This window comes from Schistocerca gregaria, chromosome 9 (genome assembly GCF_023897955.1).
Source record: "Schistocerca gregaria isolate iqSchGreg1 chromosome 9, iqSchGreg1.2, whole genome shotgun sequence".
In the NCBI taxonomy this organism is placed as follows: Eukaryota; Metazoa; Arthropoda; class Insecta; order Orthoptera; family Acrididae; genus Schistocerca; species Schistocerca gregaria.
In genome coordinates, this window is record NC_064928.1 from 130,638,878 (window position 1) to 130,655,666 (window position 16,789).

Below are 16,789 nucleotides of genomic sequence, written 5' to 3' on the forward strand. Positions count from 1 at the left end.
TTAGCTTTAGTTGTCCGAAAGTGTTTCACAGTGGGTGGTGTGCTTTACATACTCGAGGTGTTTTGTGGTGACCCTGTACAGCAAGATAAAAAACGCTTTGTTTTACCGAATTTATTTGAAGTCGCGCAGACATACATCAAGTCACTTTCAGTTCACCTGTCATTTAGGGTACATGAGAAAGTAGAAATAAAAGTTTATAATAAGATACTCTGAACACTAAAAACACCGAAAAGTGAAAGTGTGGTGTCACCGCCAGACACCACACTTGCTAGGTGGTTGCCTTTAAATAGGCCGCGGTCCGGTAGTATACGTCGGACCCGCGTGTCGCCACTATCAGTGATTGCAGACCGAGCGCCGCCACACGGCAGGTCTAGAGAGACTTCCTAGCACTCGCCCCCAGTTGTACAGCCGACTTTGCTAGCGATGGTTCACTGACTTCTACGCTCTCATTTGGCGAGACGATAGTTAGCATAGCCTTCAGCTACGTTATTTGCTACGACCTAGCAAGGCGCCAGTATCCGTACTATTGATATTGTGAATCATGTACCGTAAAGAGCGACGTTCTCCATTAATGGATTAAAGTTAAGTATTCCACCAGCTACGTCCGTTTTTCTCAATTCCCTTGTCATGTTCCAGACCTCACGCCAGCCTGCGTGAGCTAAAACGCGTGCATTTCGGTCTCCTTTAACCATACGGTTGGCTCTCCTGCCAACCACAACAGAAAACACAAAAAAGGTTCAAATGGCTCGGACTTTATTTCTGAAGTCACTAGTCCCCTAGAACTTAGAACTACTTAAACCTAACTAACGCAGGACATCACACACATCCATGCCCGAGGCTGGAGTCGAACCTGCGACCGTAGCGGTCGCGCGGTTCCAGACTGAAGCGCCTAAAACCACTCGTCCACTCCGGCCAGCGAAAACACAAACACCACGTTTGCAAACCACTTCATGTAACAGAATCACCAATCTACTGGCAGAAAATCCTCAGTAATCAGTAATCAGTTTGTGCACAGGTAATGCCCTCCTACCACAACTCAAAAAAGGTCCACTGTGGTGATTGAACAAGGTATTTTTTGAGGTTATAATTTTCACTTAAAACTTTCGGTAAAGATTTTGTCTACTGTGGTTTCCAATTAACCTCCGGTTTTAGTCGTTAGGTTCCGAACTATGCCCAGATTATGAAACTTTTTTATCCTCAAACAGCGTCTTTGACTAAACTTACCAGTTTCTCACAGTCCGTGTTCCGTGCTGTGCCAGTAGATACGACCGAAGAAAACAAACTGATTTGAATTTCACCTACCGTCGTCCAAAATGTGTACGTTCAGGCGGTGACATTTGACCACGCACGAAGTGCTTGCTGACCTGAAAAGATCGACCGACTTCGGCCGATGTTAGTCGGTGCCACTGCTACCGCAGCCTTAGCTTAGCAGTTCCCAACGGTTCTCTCGCGGGTGGATGACTTGCGGAAACACTGTTATTATCTCTCCCCTCCACGGTGCCATCTGTCAATTACGTGACTCGCTGGACCAGACCGGTCCGCTGTCGGCTATAGCGCGCTCTCAGCACTGGCAGCGGACGCAACGGCAAGCATGGCGGGCGCAGAGCAGGCAACGGTGAATGTGCGCATCGCGCAAGGCGAGCTGCTCGGCCGTCGCCGGCGCACAGTGTGGGGGTTCCCCTACTGCTGCTTCCAGGGAATCCCCTACGCGGCGCCACCGGTCGGACCGCTCCGCTTTAAGGTGAGTGCCGGGCTAGAGTACGGACCGATGTATTGGTCGACTGAGTGAATTGTAGACCTTGCCATAGTGAGAATTAACTTGCTCATGTGACTATTAGGGTGGTTTGTCATGAAGTTTTGTCATATCGAAAAAGTCAAGCTGTGGCCAAGGATCTTGGAGATGTTGTTTAGTAGCATCCTCATGATGCCTTTTTTTGCGTTCAACTATGCACATGCGTACATATTTCCAGCAGCACAGTTGTGCGTGTGTATATGTGCAAGCATAATTTTCTGGAAATGAAGGGCATGCATAAAGTTCATTGCTGCACTGTGCCATTGTGCTTTTAAGCAGATGACAGGTAGTTGGGTCCCCTGTGTGTTCGGTCATGTAGTGTGTAGAGATTCTGCAGTGAAGAGATATATGTGCAATAATGCCCCTTGGCTCCAAAGGAAACACTTTTAAGTTTATAGATCGTTAGAGTCAGAGAAAAGTCGTATGGAATGCCTATTTTGACGATTATTTGATTAAAAATTTAAAGTGTGTTGCTCTGAGCGTCAAGTATTAGATGAAAAGTCTCCGAGCATATTACTGTAAAGAGTATGATGCAGCAACTTTAGAAGTAGGAGCACAGAGAAGAATAAGCCAGAAATTTATCAATCTATGTGTGAAATCTGTTGACGAATATTCATGCTATGGCGGCTTAAAAGCGCAACAACTGAGAAATATGACATCTGAACATAAGAAGTCAAAAGCTACTTTAGCCCCTCAGCAAACTACTAGAAATAAAGCGCACTCATGACGCAAAAATTACAAAATTCAGTAACAAACACAACCTCCGTTCTATCGGATTCTGGGATCTATGAAATTCTCAGATTTGTCGGATCTGAAGGTGTTAAATGTACATATCATATTCAGATTAAAGTTGCATAAACAATTTAAATACAAATGACCCATTGAAAGGGAATTAACCTACACACCTAAGAACCACCCCCAAGTATTTCTAAGTTTCAGAAATAACCAGTGAAATGCTTTGTTTTGAAATGCAAAATAAATAGTCCAGACTGGTTTACATGTCACCGGTTACCAGCTAACGAAATTTTATTGCCAGCATTATGGCTGCAGTCTTCCAAGCAGAAAATCTAAAATCTTGCTGTAACCTTCTAAAATTTTTAAATAAAAGGTTATCATCCCTTTGTATTTCTCGTACATCTGGTATTTAGATACTCCTGTGCCTACAGTGGCTTTTGCGTTAAATGTGTCTGTCGCCTTTTCATCACACTAAACACAACGCAAGTACCAAGCAAAGAAGAGATTCATAGCAAACTGCTTCACGTGTGGACACGAGAAGGCCCATGCGTTCCTTCCACAAATTTTTGTCCTTGCCCCTCTATTCTCGCGCTCACGACAAAAGAGGCATTGTGTGGACATGTTTTTAGTCTTCTACATTTTCACGTTTTAACTTGATATATTTTCCCCAACAAGACATGACGTGGTGGAAACCTCGGTTGTGGAACACAGTATTTTGACCGTTCAGCAAACATTACCTCCGAAAGTCAAGTAATCGTCCTGGAAATTGTTTTCTCATCTTCAGAAAGAAGAGCAAGTCACTAGTTGCCACGTATGAAGAATACGGAGAGTGGCACAAACTTTGATAGCCCAGAGAAGCAGCAGGAGTGACTCAGTCCTATGTAAAATTAAATGGGGCGCTGTTCGTGAAGCTTCTCCGAATGTTTCAACTTGACAGTCCCCCATAATACCGTCATTTCCGCTGCTGCCTCCGCTCCGTGGGCTTCCTGAATGGGTGCGAGGACTTCACACATATTTTACAAGTTCAAAGTGTGGTTTGATAATGGCAATTTGCCAACGAGGTTATAAATAAAGCCCAGCATTAAACGACCGAGACGGTTTAATCCACGAATATTTAACAACTGTGCTTGTAGATAGCTATATTCTGTTTATGTGAGATGAGCTCTCTTGTAAGCAAATTTATACTCTACCATTGATGATCTGCTGCCTTGCTCAAGCATTTAAGTGTTATAAGGCAGGGCTGCCCAGAAAGAACTGCACGACATTTTTTTTCTAACCCAAAAACAGTGCTATGAATACGTAACGTTACGTATGTATTATTTGAAATTTCCTGAGTGAACGCGCCAAGTTTCTGTCACTTCGGAGAGATAGTGTAGCTGCAGGACAGTTTTAAAATGGCGTTTGTAGGTGACGTACTGACAAGCAACGTAGCGTCATTGAATTTCTCAATGCAGAGAAAGAAACTGTAGGGAATATTCAGAAACGCTTGTGCAAAGTCTGCGGACCATCTGCTCTCCACAGAAGTATGGATAGTCGCTAGGCACGGAGGGTGAGGTCATCAGAAGGCGGCTCAGCGGAGCTCAACGAATTTGCAGCGGTCGGGGAGACCATCGACGATTGTCACACCTGACCTAGCCCCTGGGACTTCGACTTGTTTGGACCATTGAAGGATGCCATTCGTGGAAGGCATTTTGAGGACTATGAGGAGGTGATTCGCATAGTTTCGGCTGCACCACAGGGCCAAGGATTGGTATCGACAGGGCATACACGCCCTTCTGTCGCGCTCGAGGAAGGCCATAGTGCTTGATGGAGATTACGTGGAAAAATAGGGTGTACAGATGAAACATCATTCTTTCGTATGTTCAATAAAGAATTGCTGAAGAAAAAGGTGCGGTGCGTTTTTAATGTTTTGAACATGGCTCTACTCAGCAACCGTAATTAATTACAATGTCACAAACTTCCAGCCAACCGGTTGCAAACAGAATTCAAAATTCCTTAACTAATTTTCAACGCCACCAGGGGCGCCTAATTCAGAAGAAACTGTTACGTCGCCTAACAATATCACAGGTAGGTACATTAATAGCAGGTAGGCATAGAACAAATACTTAATTTTTACAAGTTAAATTGCATAAAAATATTCACATTTGGTTAATAGGAAAATATGAGCGACATCGCTCTAGTCGAGACTTTAAAACCACGACTAAAGCATTTTCCATCTGGATTCATAACAGATATAGTCTGCAACCGGTTGGCTGGAAGTTTGTAACATTGTAAAATGCGGTGCATTACTTTCTGCGCAACCCTCGTATGTATAAGGTATCTTGTTATTTTTGTGCAAGTCAAGCTCTCATACACATCAGTTCATCGAAAACCTCAATGTCCTTCACTAGTCCCTTTGTAATTTTTTGCAACAAACCAAATTGAGCAGCTGGGTTCGGTGTGCTTGTTTTTTATTAAATCTATTTACAAAATGAAAATTTGTTAAATAAGCAGAAAGTTTGTTTTTGGGAGGGAAGGTCCAGGTTTGGCAGTTATTCCGGCTGTGCGGATTGTCCTTTTGCTCTCTCTCTCTCTCTCTCTCTCTCTCTCTCTCTCTCTCTGTGTGTGTGTGTGTGTTTGTGTGTGTGTGTCTTTAGGTGGCTGAACTGGCTGCTAGCAGAAGTGCCATCCCACTGCTACGAGAAAGGGCAGCAGCTTGTAATCTTATCAGGCAACGCCTAAATACAAACATTGCTTCACTCACTTCGATTACAGAAGTCTGAATGTGGCAAGCAGGTCATCCATATCTCCGTAGTCATTGCTACTTCTAAGTTCCCTACCGTCACTTTCTGCACTGTCATCTTGCCCAATGTTAGTTGTGGTTCTGTCAAAGATGCGTTCCATGATTCCGTCTCTTTGCGAAAAAATCATTTGCACCATTTGACTACAAAACCGAGACCACTCGTTCGCAGACAAGTGACTGTAGTCTTGTCAGCGACATGTTACCTTCACTATTGTGTTACCTCACAGAATGCTTGATCTCCCTAGACTGAGAATATATTATGATTTGAATAAACAAGAGGAATGTTACTGTCCACAAACCATGGCCTCACAGATGCTGCTTATCCACTGCATTGCTGATACAGAAAAATTATTCTCTCCGAATTGTTCCCCTACTGTCCAAGGTAGACAATGCTGGCAAATGGCTTTACGCCCTTCCTCATTTACGGCTTCCTTGAGCGCAAACAGGGAACACACGCTAACCACGAAAAACATCCCCGTACCGTAACATTACCTCCTCCATACTTCACTCGCGGCACTACACTTGATGGCAAGTTAAGTGCTGAAGGCATTCGCCAAACATAAACCCTTCCATGGGATTCCAACGGTGTATATCGTGATCCAACACTCCAAATGGCGTGCTTCTAGCCATCACTGTAGAGTGTCGTCGCTGGTTATGTTGCTCCAAGCGTCACTTAGGATTTACTAGAGAAATGTGCAATTTACGAGGAGTTACTCTACCACTGTGCCACTGCATCCTTACATACAGTCACTTCGCTGGCGGGATTAGTGGTAGCACTTTGGAACTCAGCAGTGACTCGTTTTGGTGATATCATGTGACATTTTACAATGGTCGTTCTCCGTCACAATACGAAGTCGGCTGGTCTTAGTCCAGCTATAAATCCATCACAGTTCCTCTCCACGGTCACAACACCGACGATTGACTTTGGCAGCTTTAGAAGGACTGAAGTGTCCCAGACGGATTTGTTAGTCAGCTGACAGTGTTCGAAGCCAGTCAGCTCTCCTGACCAATCCATTCCACACCGCCTCTTTTTATACTGGCCGGTACGCTCTCGCGAAATCCAATGATCAATTTCGTATTACGGCTGTTGTGATACTTTAGTACGAGTGTGTAGATGTAAATGTGTGACGGCCTACTGCCAGCTGGTAGCTTATCAATGTAACACTTTTCTCCTTGGGTCATATTTGTTCGCCTTGTGTGACGAGCCTCCATTTTCGCATTCACTCTTTGCAAGTCATTCTGCTCTTCTCACATAACGATCCGTTTCTCTTTTAACTGAAATTCTTGTTGGTGACTTGCTGATGTGTTTGGAATAATATGACACGTTGTCCACAACTACGCTTAAGCGCCACAGAAACTGGTATAGGCATGTGCACTCAATACAGAGATGTGTAAACAGGCACCGGCCGGAGTGACCGTGCGGTTCTAGGCGCTACAGTCTGGAACCGAGCGACCGCTACAGTCGCAGGTTCTAATTCTGCCTCGGGCATGGATGTGTGTGACATCCTTAGGTTATATGCGATTGCAGTCTTTCTCGGCGTATTCCATTGATGAAATCTTCTCGGGTTATCAGCCGAGTGGTGGCGTCGTCTTGTCGCAACGTTTCGATGAGTTTCGTACCCATCATCTTCGTCTGGCGAAGATGATGGGTACGAAACTCATCGAAACGTTGCGACAAGACGACGCCACCACTCGGCTGATAACCCGAGAAGATTTCATCAATCCTTAGGTTAGTTAGGTTTAAGTAGTTCTCAGTTCTAGGGGACTGATGACTTCAGAAGTTAAGTCCCATAGTGGTCAGAGCCATTTGAACCATTTTTTGTAAACAGACAGAATACGGCGCTGCGTTCGGGGACGCCTATGTAAGACTACAAGTGTCTGGTACAGTTGTTAGATCGGTTACTGCTGATATAATGGCAGGTTATCAAGATTTAAGTGAGTCTGAACGTGGTGTTGTAGTCGGGCACAGCGTCTCCGAGGTAGCGATTTCACGAGTGTACACTGAATATCAGAAATCTGGTAAAACATCACATCTCCGAAATCGCTGCGGCCGGAAAAAGATCCTGCAAGAACGGGAGCAACGACGACTGAAGAGAATCGCTCAACGTGACGCAAGTGCAACCCTGCCACAAATCGTTGCAGATTTCAATGATGAGCCATCAACAAGAGTCAGCGTGCGAACCATTCAACGAAACATCTTCGATATAGGCTTTCGCAGCCGCAGGCCCACTCGTCTACCCTTGATGACTGCACGACACAAAGCTTTACGCGTCGCCTTGGCCTGTCAGCGACATTGGACTGTTGATGACTGCCAACATTTGCTGGTCGCACGAGTCTCGTTTCAAATTGTATCGAGCAGATGGACTTGTATGGGTATGGAGAGAACCTCATGAATCCATGGAACCTGCACGTCAGCAGGGGACTGTTGAAGCTGGTGGAGGCTCCATAATGGTGTGGGGCGTGAGCAGTTCAACTGATATAGGATCCCTCATACATCTAGATACCACTATGAGAGGTGACACGTGCGTAAGCATCCTATATGATCACCTTCTTCCATTCATGTCAATCGTGCATTCCGACGGACTTGGGCAACTCCTCTGAGTTTAAACACTTCCACTGGTCACCAGACTCCCCGAACATGAACATTACTGAGCATATCTGAATGCCTTGCGACGTGCTGTTCAGAAGAGATCTCCACCATGTTGTGCTTCTATGGGTTTATGGACCGCCCTGCAGAATTCATGGTGTCCGTTCCCTCCAGCTCCACTTCAGACATTAGTCGAGTCCATGCCAAGTCGTGTTGCGGGAGCCCTACACGATATTAACCAAGTGAACCAGTTTCTTTGGTTCTTCAGTGTATAACACAAAATGTTTGTACTTTGTCTAAACTGCTGATAACTGTCTCCTCTCCAGCGGAGCTCTTCTGTCATCGGTAATCCGCAAGTAACTGTTCGTGCAGTGTAAATCAATTCACACCCATTACCAAGACCTGTCTTCTCCATAATGTCCAACAATAAGCCTGTCTGATGCATTTTCACTCTTTTATACATCTACCTCGTCATTGAATTGCCAGCTTCGTTTGAAATTCATGTTTAAATCAACCCAAGCATCATACTCATACAATATTTGCTTATCATCAGTCCTTAACCTCCTCATCTGCTGTAATTAGTGTATCCACCAGTTTAGGTATTTTCTTTTTCTGTTAACTTTCTTAAGGTTGTGCCTTTCCATTAATTCGCTCTTCGAGAACAAGCCACAGCTTATTACACGTTTAAGGGGTTGTCAAATGACAAGACATATTGTTAAAAGTTAGTAATCTGTTTATTATTTCGAAGGTAACCGCCGTATATGTCAATACATTTAGCCCACTGAGAGATTTATCCCACTGTAACAAAAGACTGTCGATGCCTTAATGGAAAAATTAGGGTTTCTATCGACCCATGGATGCACCCCGGTGTGCACATTTATTTCCAAAGCAAATCAACAGCCACGAATGTCATTCTTTGGGGCTCCAAAAATATGGAAATCGCTTTGGCAGAGATCACATCTGAATGGAGTGTGTGTAAGGGCTTCCCAGCGACACTTCTCCAGTTGCGGAAAACTCATGATGACCTTTTTCTTTGACTACAGTGGCCTGCTGTTGATTTGCTTTATGGAACGCAGCGCCACAATTAACACACAGTTGTATGTGGACACTTCGTGATAATTGAAGCGTGCCATCAAATCCAAATGGTTCAAATGGCTCTAAGCACTATGGCGCATAACATATTAGGTCATCAGTCCCCTAGACTTTGAACTACTTAAACTTAACTAACCTAAGAACATCACACACATCCATGTCCATGGCAGGATTCGAACCTGCGACCGTAGCAGCAGCGCGGCTCCGGACTGAAGCGCTTAGAACCGCTCGGCCACAGTGCCCGGCTCAAATCCAAACATCCTGGAATTTTGATGGACAGCATTATTCAAGTGAAGGATAATACCTGGCCACATGCTGCCGAGGTTGTTTCCACTACGCTGTAGATGTTTCGCTGGATAGTCCTTATATATTCTCCCCATGCGATTTTAACATTTTTGAAGGCCATCTATTTGCTTCAGATGAAGAGGTACATGCCTGGGTACAATCAGGGTTCCGTAGGCAACCGCTAACATTTTTCCATGAAGGCACTGGATGTTTCGTGACTCAGGGAGATAGGTGCAATAACAATTACTGCAATTACTTTTGAAGTAATAAGCATTTCACTTATTCTTTTTTCGAATTGTCTCATATCATTTGACTTTCCCTTATAGACACGACTTTCTAATATAAAAGTCCTTAATTATGTTCTTCATTACATTATTACAGAAATCATCAGCATGTGTAAGGGACACCACATGATGTCTTTTTGGGAGCTGACAAGAAGCTGTTTTCTTTGTTATGGATATGAACTTACCAGTTGGACTATTTTCTGCAAAAGTCTCAGTATTTTGCAACCTTGGCAGTTGACTTCGCTATAGGAACATGAAGTTGTTTCGAGTATCCTCATCACAGCACCTGGTAAACTCTGAAATTAAACATTTCTTATCATTATGAGCTGTCTTCCTACATTTCCTTTTATGACGACCTAATCACTTATATTTGCACATTTATGATACCAAAAATTTGACCACCTGTTGTTACTATAAATTATAGAAGTAAAATACATCACTGCTGCAACGTGCACACTGACAGTTAGGTGTATGATGTTTGCCACTAGGACTCGCCTACCTGAGCTACATGTGTGCCTTGGGCACTGCCCCTTATGGTGTGCCTTGCTCCTCTGACAGCAGATATCTCATGCCATGGGGTGTCCACATGAAATTCTCCTGATTTCTAACTGGAATTAAAAGTAGTTGCGGTTTGCGGCATCATTTAATGTAACACAAACAATTCAGTTCTAATAATTAATACATTTCTACGTTGTCTGCTTCTGTAACCCATAAAATGTCTAGATCGCACTCTGTCTCGAGATATAGGTGGACAGTTACATGTTGACAGATGGAGACTACTGCATACAGAATTGTTCTGAGAATATTGGCAAGATCATGGGCAGGAAAGGCGTTCACAGTGCCTTTCACATAACCCCACAGGAAGAAATCGCAAGGGATTATGTTCAGAGACCATGGTGGCTACTTTGTTGGTCCATTACCTCCTTAAGTCGCTGTGGAAATGTGTGGTCCAGCAAACCAACAGTATGTAAACTCCAGTGCGTTGGTGCTCCATACTGTTGGGCGATCACGATTGGTTGAAGGGGGAGAAGCTAAGGGGGAGCAAATTCGTCTAGTATGTCCAGATAAACGTATCTTGTTACTATTTGCTTGATGAAGAAAAATGGAGCAGTTACGCAGTCTTTCACCAGTGCACACCACACATTCACCTGTCCCAAGACCTATGAGGGTTTTCCCTACCGTGGATGCGGATGTTGCTCCGATTAAACTTCCTGTGGACTTTTTCTTAGTCAGGGAAAGGACAATCCCGAGATAATTGAGATTTTGTCCCATCTGGTTCAACATCTCAATAGCCGATTGGTGACAAAGCTGCAAGTCGTTTCGTTTCATTGCTTACAAATTTTGAATTTTGTAAGTGTGCAAGTGAAGTGGTCTATGCAGCAGCTTGTGAACTATGGAGCAAGGTATGTTCAGCTATCATGATGCTGTCCGCTTGCACAGTGTCTAGGAACTTGATGTATCAAGCCTTAATCATCTTAAAGTGTGGTGGTTCCCTCTCAAATTCAAGGCAGAAATTTCTACAGCAATGGGTGACTCCTCTTCCACATACCACATCTTGGACTTCCTCTTGAGGTGTAGTAATTTCTGGTAATTGTTTAGAAGCAGAAACAATTCAAAGAATCCACACAAAACCTTTTGAGTTGCTTTAAATGATGCTGTAAAATACAGATGTCTATGTTGCACAGTTTTTTTAACTGTATTTAGAAACTAAGGTTCTATGTGAACGCCTCATAGAACTCAGCATACCCTCCTCTCTCTCTCTCTCTCTCTCTCTCTCTCTCTCTCTCTCTCTCTCTCTGTGTGTGTGTGTGTGTGTGTGTGTGTGTGTGTGTGTGTTGACTTGCTTGCAGCTGCAGCTTGATCGATGTGAGTGTTGTTGTTTTGCAGCCACCGCAGCCAGCAGCTGGGTGGAGTGGAGTCCGGGACGCCACCAAACCTGGCAACATCGCTCCGCAGATCGACATGACGGGGAAGTATGTAGGCGACGAGGACTGCCTCTTCATTAACGTCTGCACGCCTAAGGTACATTACATCTCTTCTCACTACTAAGCACTGCACTGCCAAAATAGCTCCAACCACCACTCTGGTTTGCCATGTAATCAAAGGATCGCCATTCTGAGTACCACAGTCTATTTTGGTCTACAATAACGGTCCACAACAATGAACAACTTATTAGATACTAACCATTGCTATTTTTAATCAGTACGGAACTGGTTACCCACGTTAGTGGAAATTCTCCTGCCACACGTGTTGGAGTGCACAATGTTCCTGTCCTTTCTTCTTCCACCCAGTAAATTGTTCCTGATTCTCTTCTTCACAGGAATGCATATAGGTTAACTGATATCAGATCTCACTGCATTCAGGTACAACAGCTGAATAAAAACATTACCTATGTTAAAACTTACATAGGATAGAGTGAAAAAGTGTTCAAGGCGTGTTCATTGATTTTGACCAATGACATCATGAAAAGTTCTAGTATCCTACACAAAAATGTTTTCAAATTGGTGACCAATGCAAAGTCGCACAAATTCTTAAAAATAAATTTTGAAATTACAAGGACAACCGCTCGAAGCAGGAGGCTTTGGACGGGGTGACAGTAACATAACAACCTCAAAATCACGATAATAGCCCAAATATACAAAAGGGCATAATCAGGGAAACATTATGTAATGGTCGGTTTCAAAGACGCAATTAATCAAAATCAACAAGAACTAACTTTAACAGGTACCGGAAACTTCATTTGGCATTTATAGCTCAGCTTAAAAAATAGATCCCAATGCAGAAAGCCAAAAATCATTATTAATACAAAAGTCAAAAAGAGCAGGGAATATACTTAGCCAAATATAGCGTCAATCAACGAAACGTGGTATCGAATTAAAAGAGAGGTTAATAGTTTAACATCACTACAATACACGAACTGAGCCTCGATCTCTCAAAGCAAATACCACAGGAGGCAAGAGCTTTATACCCATAGGAAAATGTGTTCATAAAAAATTCCAGGTACATGCACGTTGCAATCACTTTTTTTGCTCGTTACTAAAAATACCGGACAACAGGAAAGTCTCTGATTGTTTAGGCAACAAATTACTCCAAATTTTTTTTTTTTTTTGGTCGTCGGTCTACTGACTGGTTTGATGCGGCCAGCCACGAATTCCTCCACTGTGCTAACCTCTTCATCTCAGAGTAGCACTTGCAACCTGCGTCCTCGATTATTTGCTTGACGTATTCCAATCTCTGTCTTCCTCTACAGTTTTTGCCCTCTACAGCTCCCTCTAGTACCATGGAAGTCATTCCCTCATGTCTTAGCAGATGTCCTATCATCCTGTCCCTTCTCCTTATCAGTGTTTTCCACATATTCCTTTCCTCTCCGATACTGCGTAGAACCTCCTCAGTCCTTACCTTATCAGTCCACCTAATTTTCAACATTCGTCTAGAGCACCACATCTCAAATGCTTCGATTCTCTTCTGTTCCGGTTACCCCACAGTCCATGTTTCACTACCATACAATGCTGTACTCCAGACGTACATCCTCAGAAATTTCTTCCTCAAATTAAGGCCGGTATTTGATATTAGTAGACTTCTCTTGGCCAGAAATGCCTTTTTTGCCATAGCGAGACTGCTTTTGATGTTCTCCTTGCTCCGTCCGTCATTGGTTATTTTACTGCTTAGGTAGCAGAATTCCTTAACTTCATTGACTTCGTGACCATCAATCCTGATGTTAAGTTTCTCGCTGTTCTCATTTCTACTACTTCTCATTACCTTCGTCTTTCTCCGATTTACTCTCAAACCATACTGTGTACTCATTTGACTGTTCATTCCGTTCAGCAGATCATTTAATTCTTCTTCACTTTCACTCAGGATAGCAGTGTCATCAGCGAATCGTATCATTGATATCCTTTCACCTTGTATTTTAATTCCACTCCTGAATCTTTCTTTTATTTCCATCATTGCTTCCTCGATGTACAGATTGAAGAGTAGGGGCGAAAGGCTACAGCCTTGTCTTACTCTCTTCTTAATACGGGCACTTCGTTCTTGATCGTCTACTCTTATTATTCCCTCTTGGTTGTTGTACATATTGTATATGACCCGTCTCTCCCTATAGCTTACCCCTACGTTTTTCAGAATCTCGAACAGCTTGCACCATTTTATATTGTCGAACGCTTTTTCCAGGCCGACAAATCCTATGAACGTGTCTTGATTTTTCTTTAGCCTTGCTTCCATTATTAGCCGTAACGTCAAAATTGCCTCTGTCGTGCCTTTACTTTTCCTAAAGCCAAACTGATCGTCACCTAGCGCATTCTCAATTTTATTTTCCAATCATCTGTATATTATTCTTGTAAGCAGCTTCGATGCATGAGCTGTTAAGCTGATTGTGCAGATAATTCTCGCACTTTTCAGCCCTTGCTGTCTTCGGAATTGTGTGGATGATGCTTTTCCGAAAGTCAGATGGTATGCAGCCAGACTCATATATTCTACACACCAACGTGAACAGTCGTTTTGTTGCCACTTCCCATAATGATTTTAGAAATTCTGATGGAATGTTATCTATCCCTTCTGCCTTATTTGACCGTTAAGTCCTCCAAAGCTCTTTTAAATTCCGATTCTAATACTGGGTCCCCTATCTCTTCTAAGTCGACTCCTTTTTCTTCTTCTATTACATCAGACAAATCTTCACCCTCATAGAGGCTTTCAATGTATTCTTTCCACCTATCTGCTCTCTCCTCTGCATTTAACAGTGGAATTCCCGTTGCACTCTTACTGTTACCACCGTTGCTTTTAATGTCACCAAAGGTTGTTTTTACTTTCCTGTATGCTGAGTCTGTCCTTCCGACAATAATATCTGTTTCGATGTCTTCACATTTTTCCTGCAGCCATTTCGTCTTAGCTTCCCTGCACTTCCTATTTATTTCATTCCTCAGCGACTTGTATTTCTGTATTCCTGGTTTTCCCGGAACATGTTTGTACTTTCTCCTTTCATCAATCAACTGAAGTATTTCTTCTGTTACCCATGGTTTCTTCGCAGCTACCTTCTTTGTACCTATGTTTTCCTTCCCAACTTCTTTGATGGCCCTTTTTAGAGATATCCATTCCTCTTCAACTGTGTTGCCTACTGCGCTATTCCGTATTGCTGTATCTATAGCGTTAGAGAACTTCAAACGTATCTCGTCATTCCTTAGAACTTCCATATCCCACTTCTTAGCGTATTGATTCTTCCTGACTAATGTCTTGAACTTCAGACTACTCTTCATCACTACTATATTGTGATCTGAGTCTATATCTGCTGCTGGGTACGCCTTACAATCCAGTATCTGATTTTAGAATCTCTGTCTGACCATGATGTAATCTAACTGAAATCTTCCCGTATCTCCTGGCCTTTTCCAAGTATACCTCCTCCTCTTGTGATTCTTAAACAGGGTATTCGCTATTACTAGCTGAAACTTGTTACAGAACTCAATTAGTCTTTCTCCTCTTTCATTCCTTGTCCCAAGCCCATATTTTCCTGTAACCTTTTTTTCTACTCCTTCCCCTACAACTGCATTCCAGTCGCCCATGACTATTAGATTTTCGTCCCCCTTTACATACTGCATTACCCTTTCAATATCCTCATACACTTTCTCTATCTGTTCATCTTCAGCTTGCGACGTCAGCATGTATAACTGAACTATCGTTGTCAGTGTTGGTCTGCTGTCGATTCTGATTAGAACAACCGGGTCACTGAACTGTTCACAGTAACACACCCTCTGCCCTACCTTCCTATTCATAACGAATCCTACACTTGTTATACCATTTTCTGCTATTGAATACATACTACAACAGTACTACGTCAGTGCTCCAAGGTGGTATTGGAGGCTCCTATTTGGCGAAGGCTCCTATTCCGTGGGTCCCATCATAACTGATAATATGAAATACCGAACGCTGCATAAAACAATGGATAGAGAGCAAGTGGTTATAACGGTGCAGTCCACTGTGTGGTGGGCGTTTTACACATGAGGTCTCTTTCTGTTATAAAGCTCAAGTGACCACTGATGGGACAAATACAGATCTACTTGTCTCGGTTTCCATTCAGTTACTCTAGGTTCACCGTACGCCTTACAGCAATGCCAGACCTCGATCAACATCACTCTAGAGGATGTGAGAGGAAAGCACATTAACAGGCCCTGTCACTGAACTATTTTACTGGACATCACAGATGTCGGTATATGCTCTGATGTTGCACGGCTTGAAAATGTTTAACTCATTGTGTCCAACTATAAGGATTTGCTTTTAATTTCACATAAGAAACAGAATCAAATCAGAGATAGCTATCTTTTTGGAAAGCACTTCCGTTACAGACACCATTTTGAAGGCGATGTATAGTGGCTCCAGCAATCGGAACTTTATGAAACTATAGGGAGTGAAGTGAGAATATTCTACAATGCCCCACAACAAATTCCCCATTTTTCAATAGAAACTGGGCGAGAATTAAAATCTATTGCATTATCTACCTAATACACCTCATACATTGGCACACTATACCATTATTGAAGTATAATCACTGCCGATATCGCGTTATTTGTCCTTACTCCCATCTAAACTTAATGACAAACAGATCTTGTGTCAGAGACAATTGTACTTTTAAAAAAATTGCTTGTTTCTAGGCTGAAAAGTAAGTTTATATAATGACGTGTGAATGGTTTAGGTATCCATAAGAAGGAATATAATAACGTTTTCAGCGTTTTATAGCTCCAGGGAAAAATGCATGTTTCTGATAAAGAATGACCGGCCGCTGTGACGTAGCGGTTCTAGGCGCTTAAGTCTGGAACCGCGCGACCTCTACGGTCACAGGTTCGAACACTGCCTGGGGCATGGATGTGAGTGACGTCCTTAGGTTAGTTAGGTTTAAGTAGTTCTAAGTTATAGGGAACTGATCACCTCAGATGTTAAGTCCCATAGTGGTCAGACCTATTTTTGACCCAGACTGGTTTTGTAATCAATCCTTACAGCGACCCTCGTAAAAATCCATTGCAACTGAATATGACGTTAGTCGGCAGTGAGAGTGGGGTTCCCTGCTCTGTGTCAAAACAGACGGCACTCAGCCGTCTCCATTTGTACTGGAGTAGCGAGATGTGTAAGGGCCATAGTTGTGTGTTGCCGCTCACAGAATTACGCAGAGTTTGTAAAACAACCACCAACCAGGCTTCATGTGTTATTCTCGTTTCTGTGCAGACTTAGCTCACAGATCTGGAATACGC

The 16,789-nt window shown here is 43.1% G+C and overlaps 1 protein-coding gene across 2 annotated transcripts in view; it reads left to right on the plus strand.

Moving 5' to 3' along the window:
* The first annotated feature begins 1,499 nt into the window (after positions 1 to 1,499).
* The window catches only part of LOC126292208 (esterase FE4-like), a 106,815-nt gene continuing 91,525 nt past the window's right edge, over positions 1,500 to 16,789 (plus strand). Inside the window, exons 1-2 of one of the 2 annotated variants that reach the window (XM_049986061.1) lie at positions 1,500 to 1,741; positions 11,445 to 11,579. In XM_049986061.1, the coding sequence (XP_049842018.1) occupies positions 1,592 to 1,741; positions 11,445 to 11,579 (285 nt within the window). In that variant the 5' untranslated portion in view covers positions 1,500 to 1,591. The remainder of the gene's footprint in view (positions 1,742 to 11,444; positions 11,580 to 16,789) is intronic. The other variant, XM_049986060.1, reaches the window with a different exon arrangement.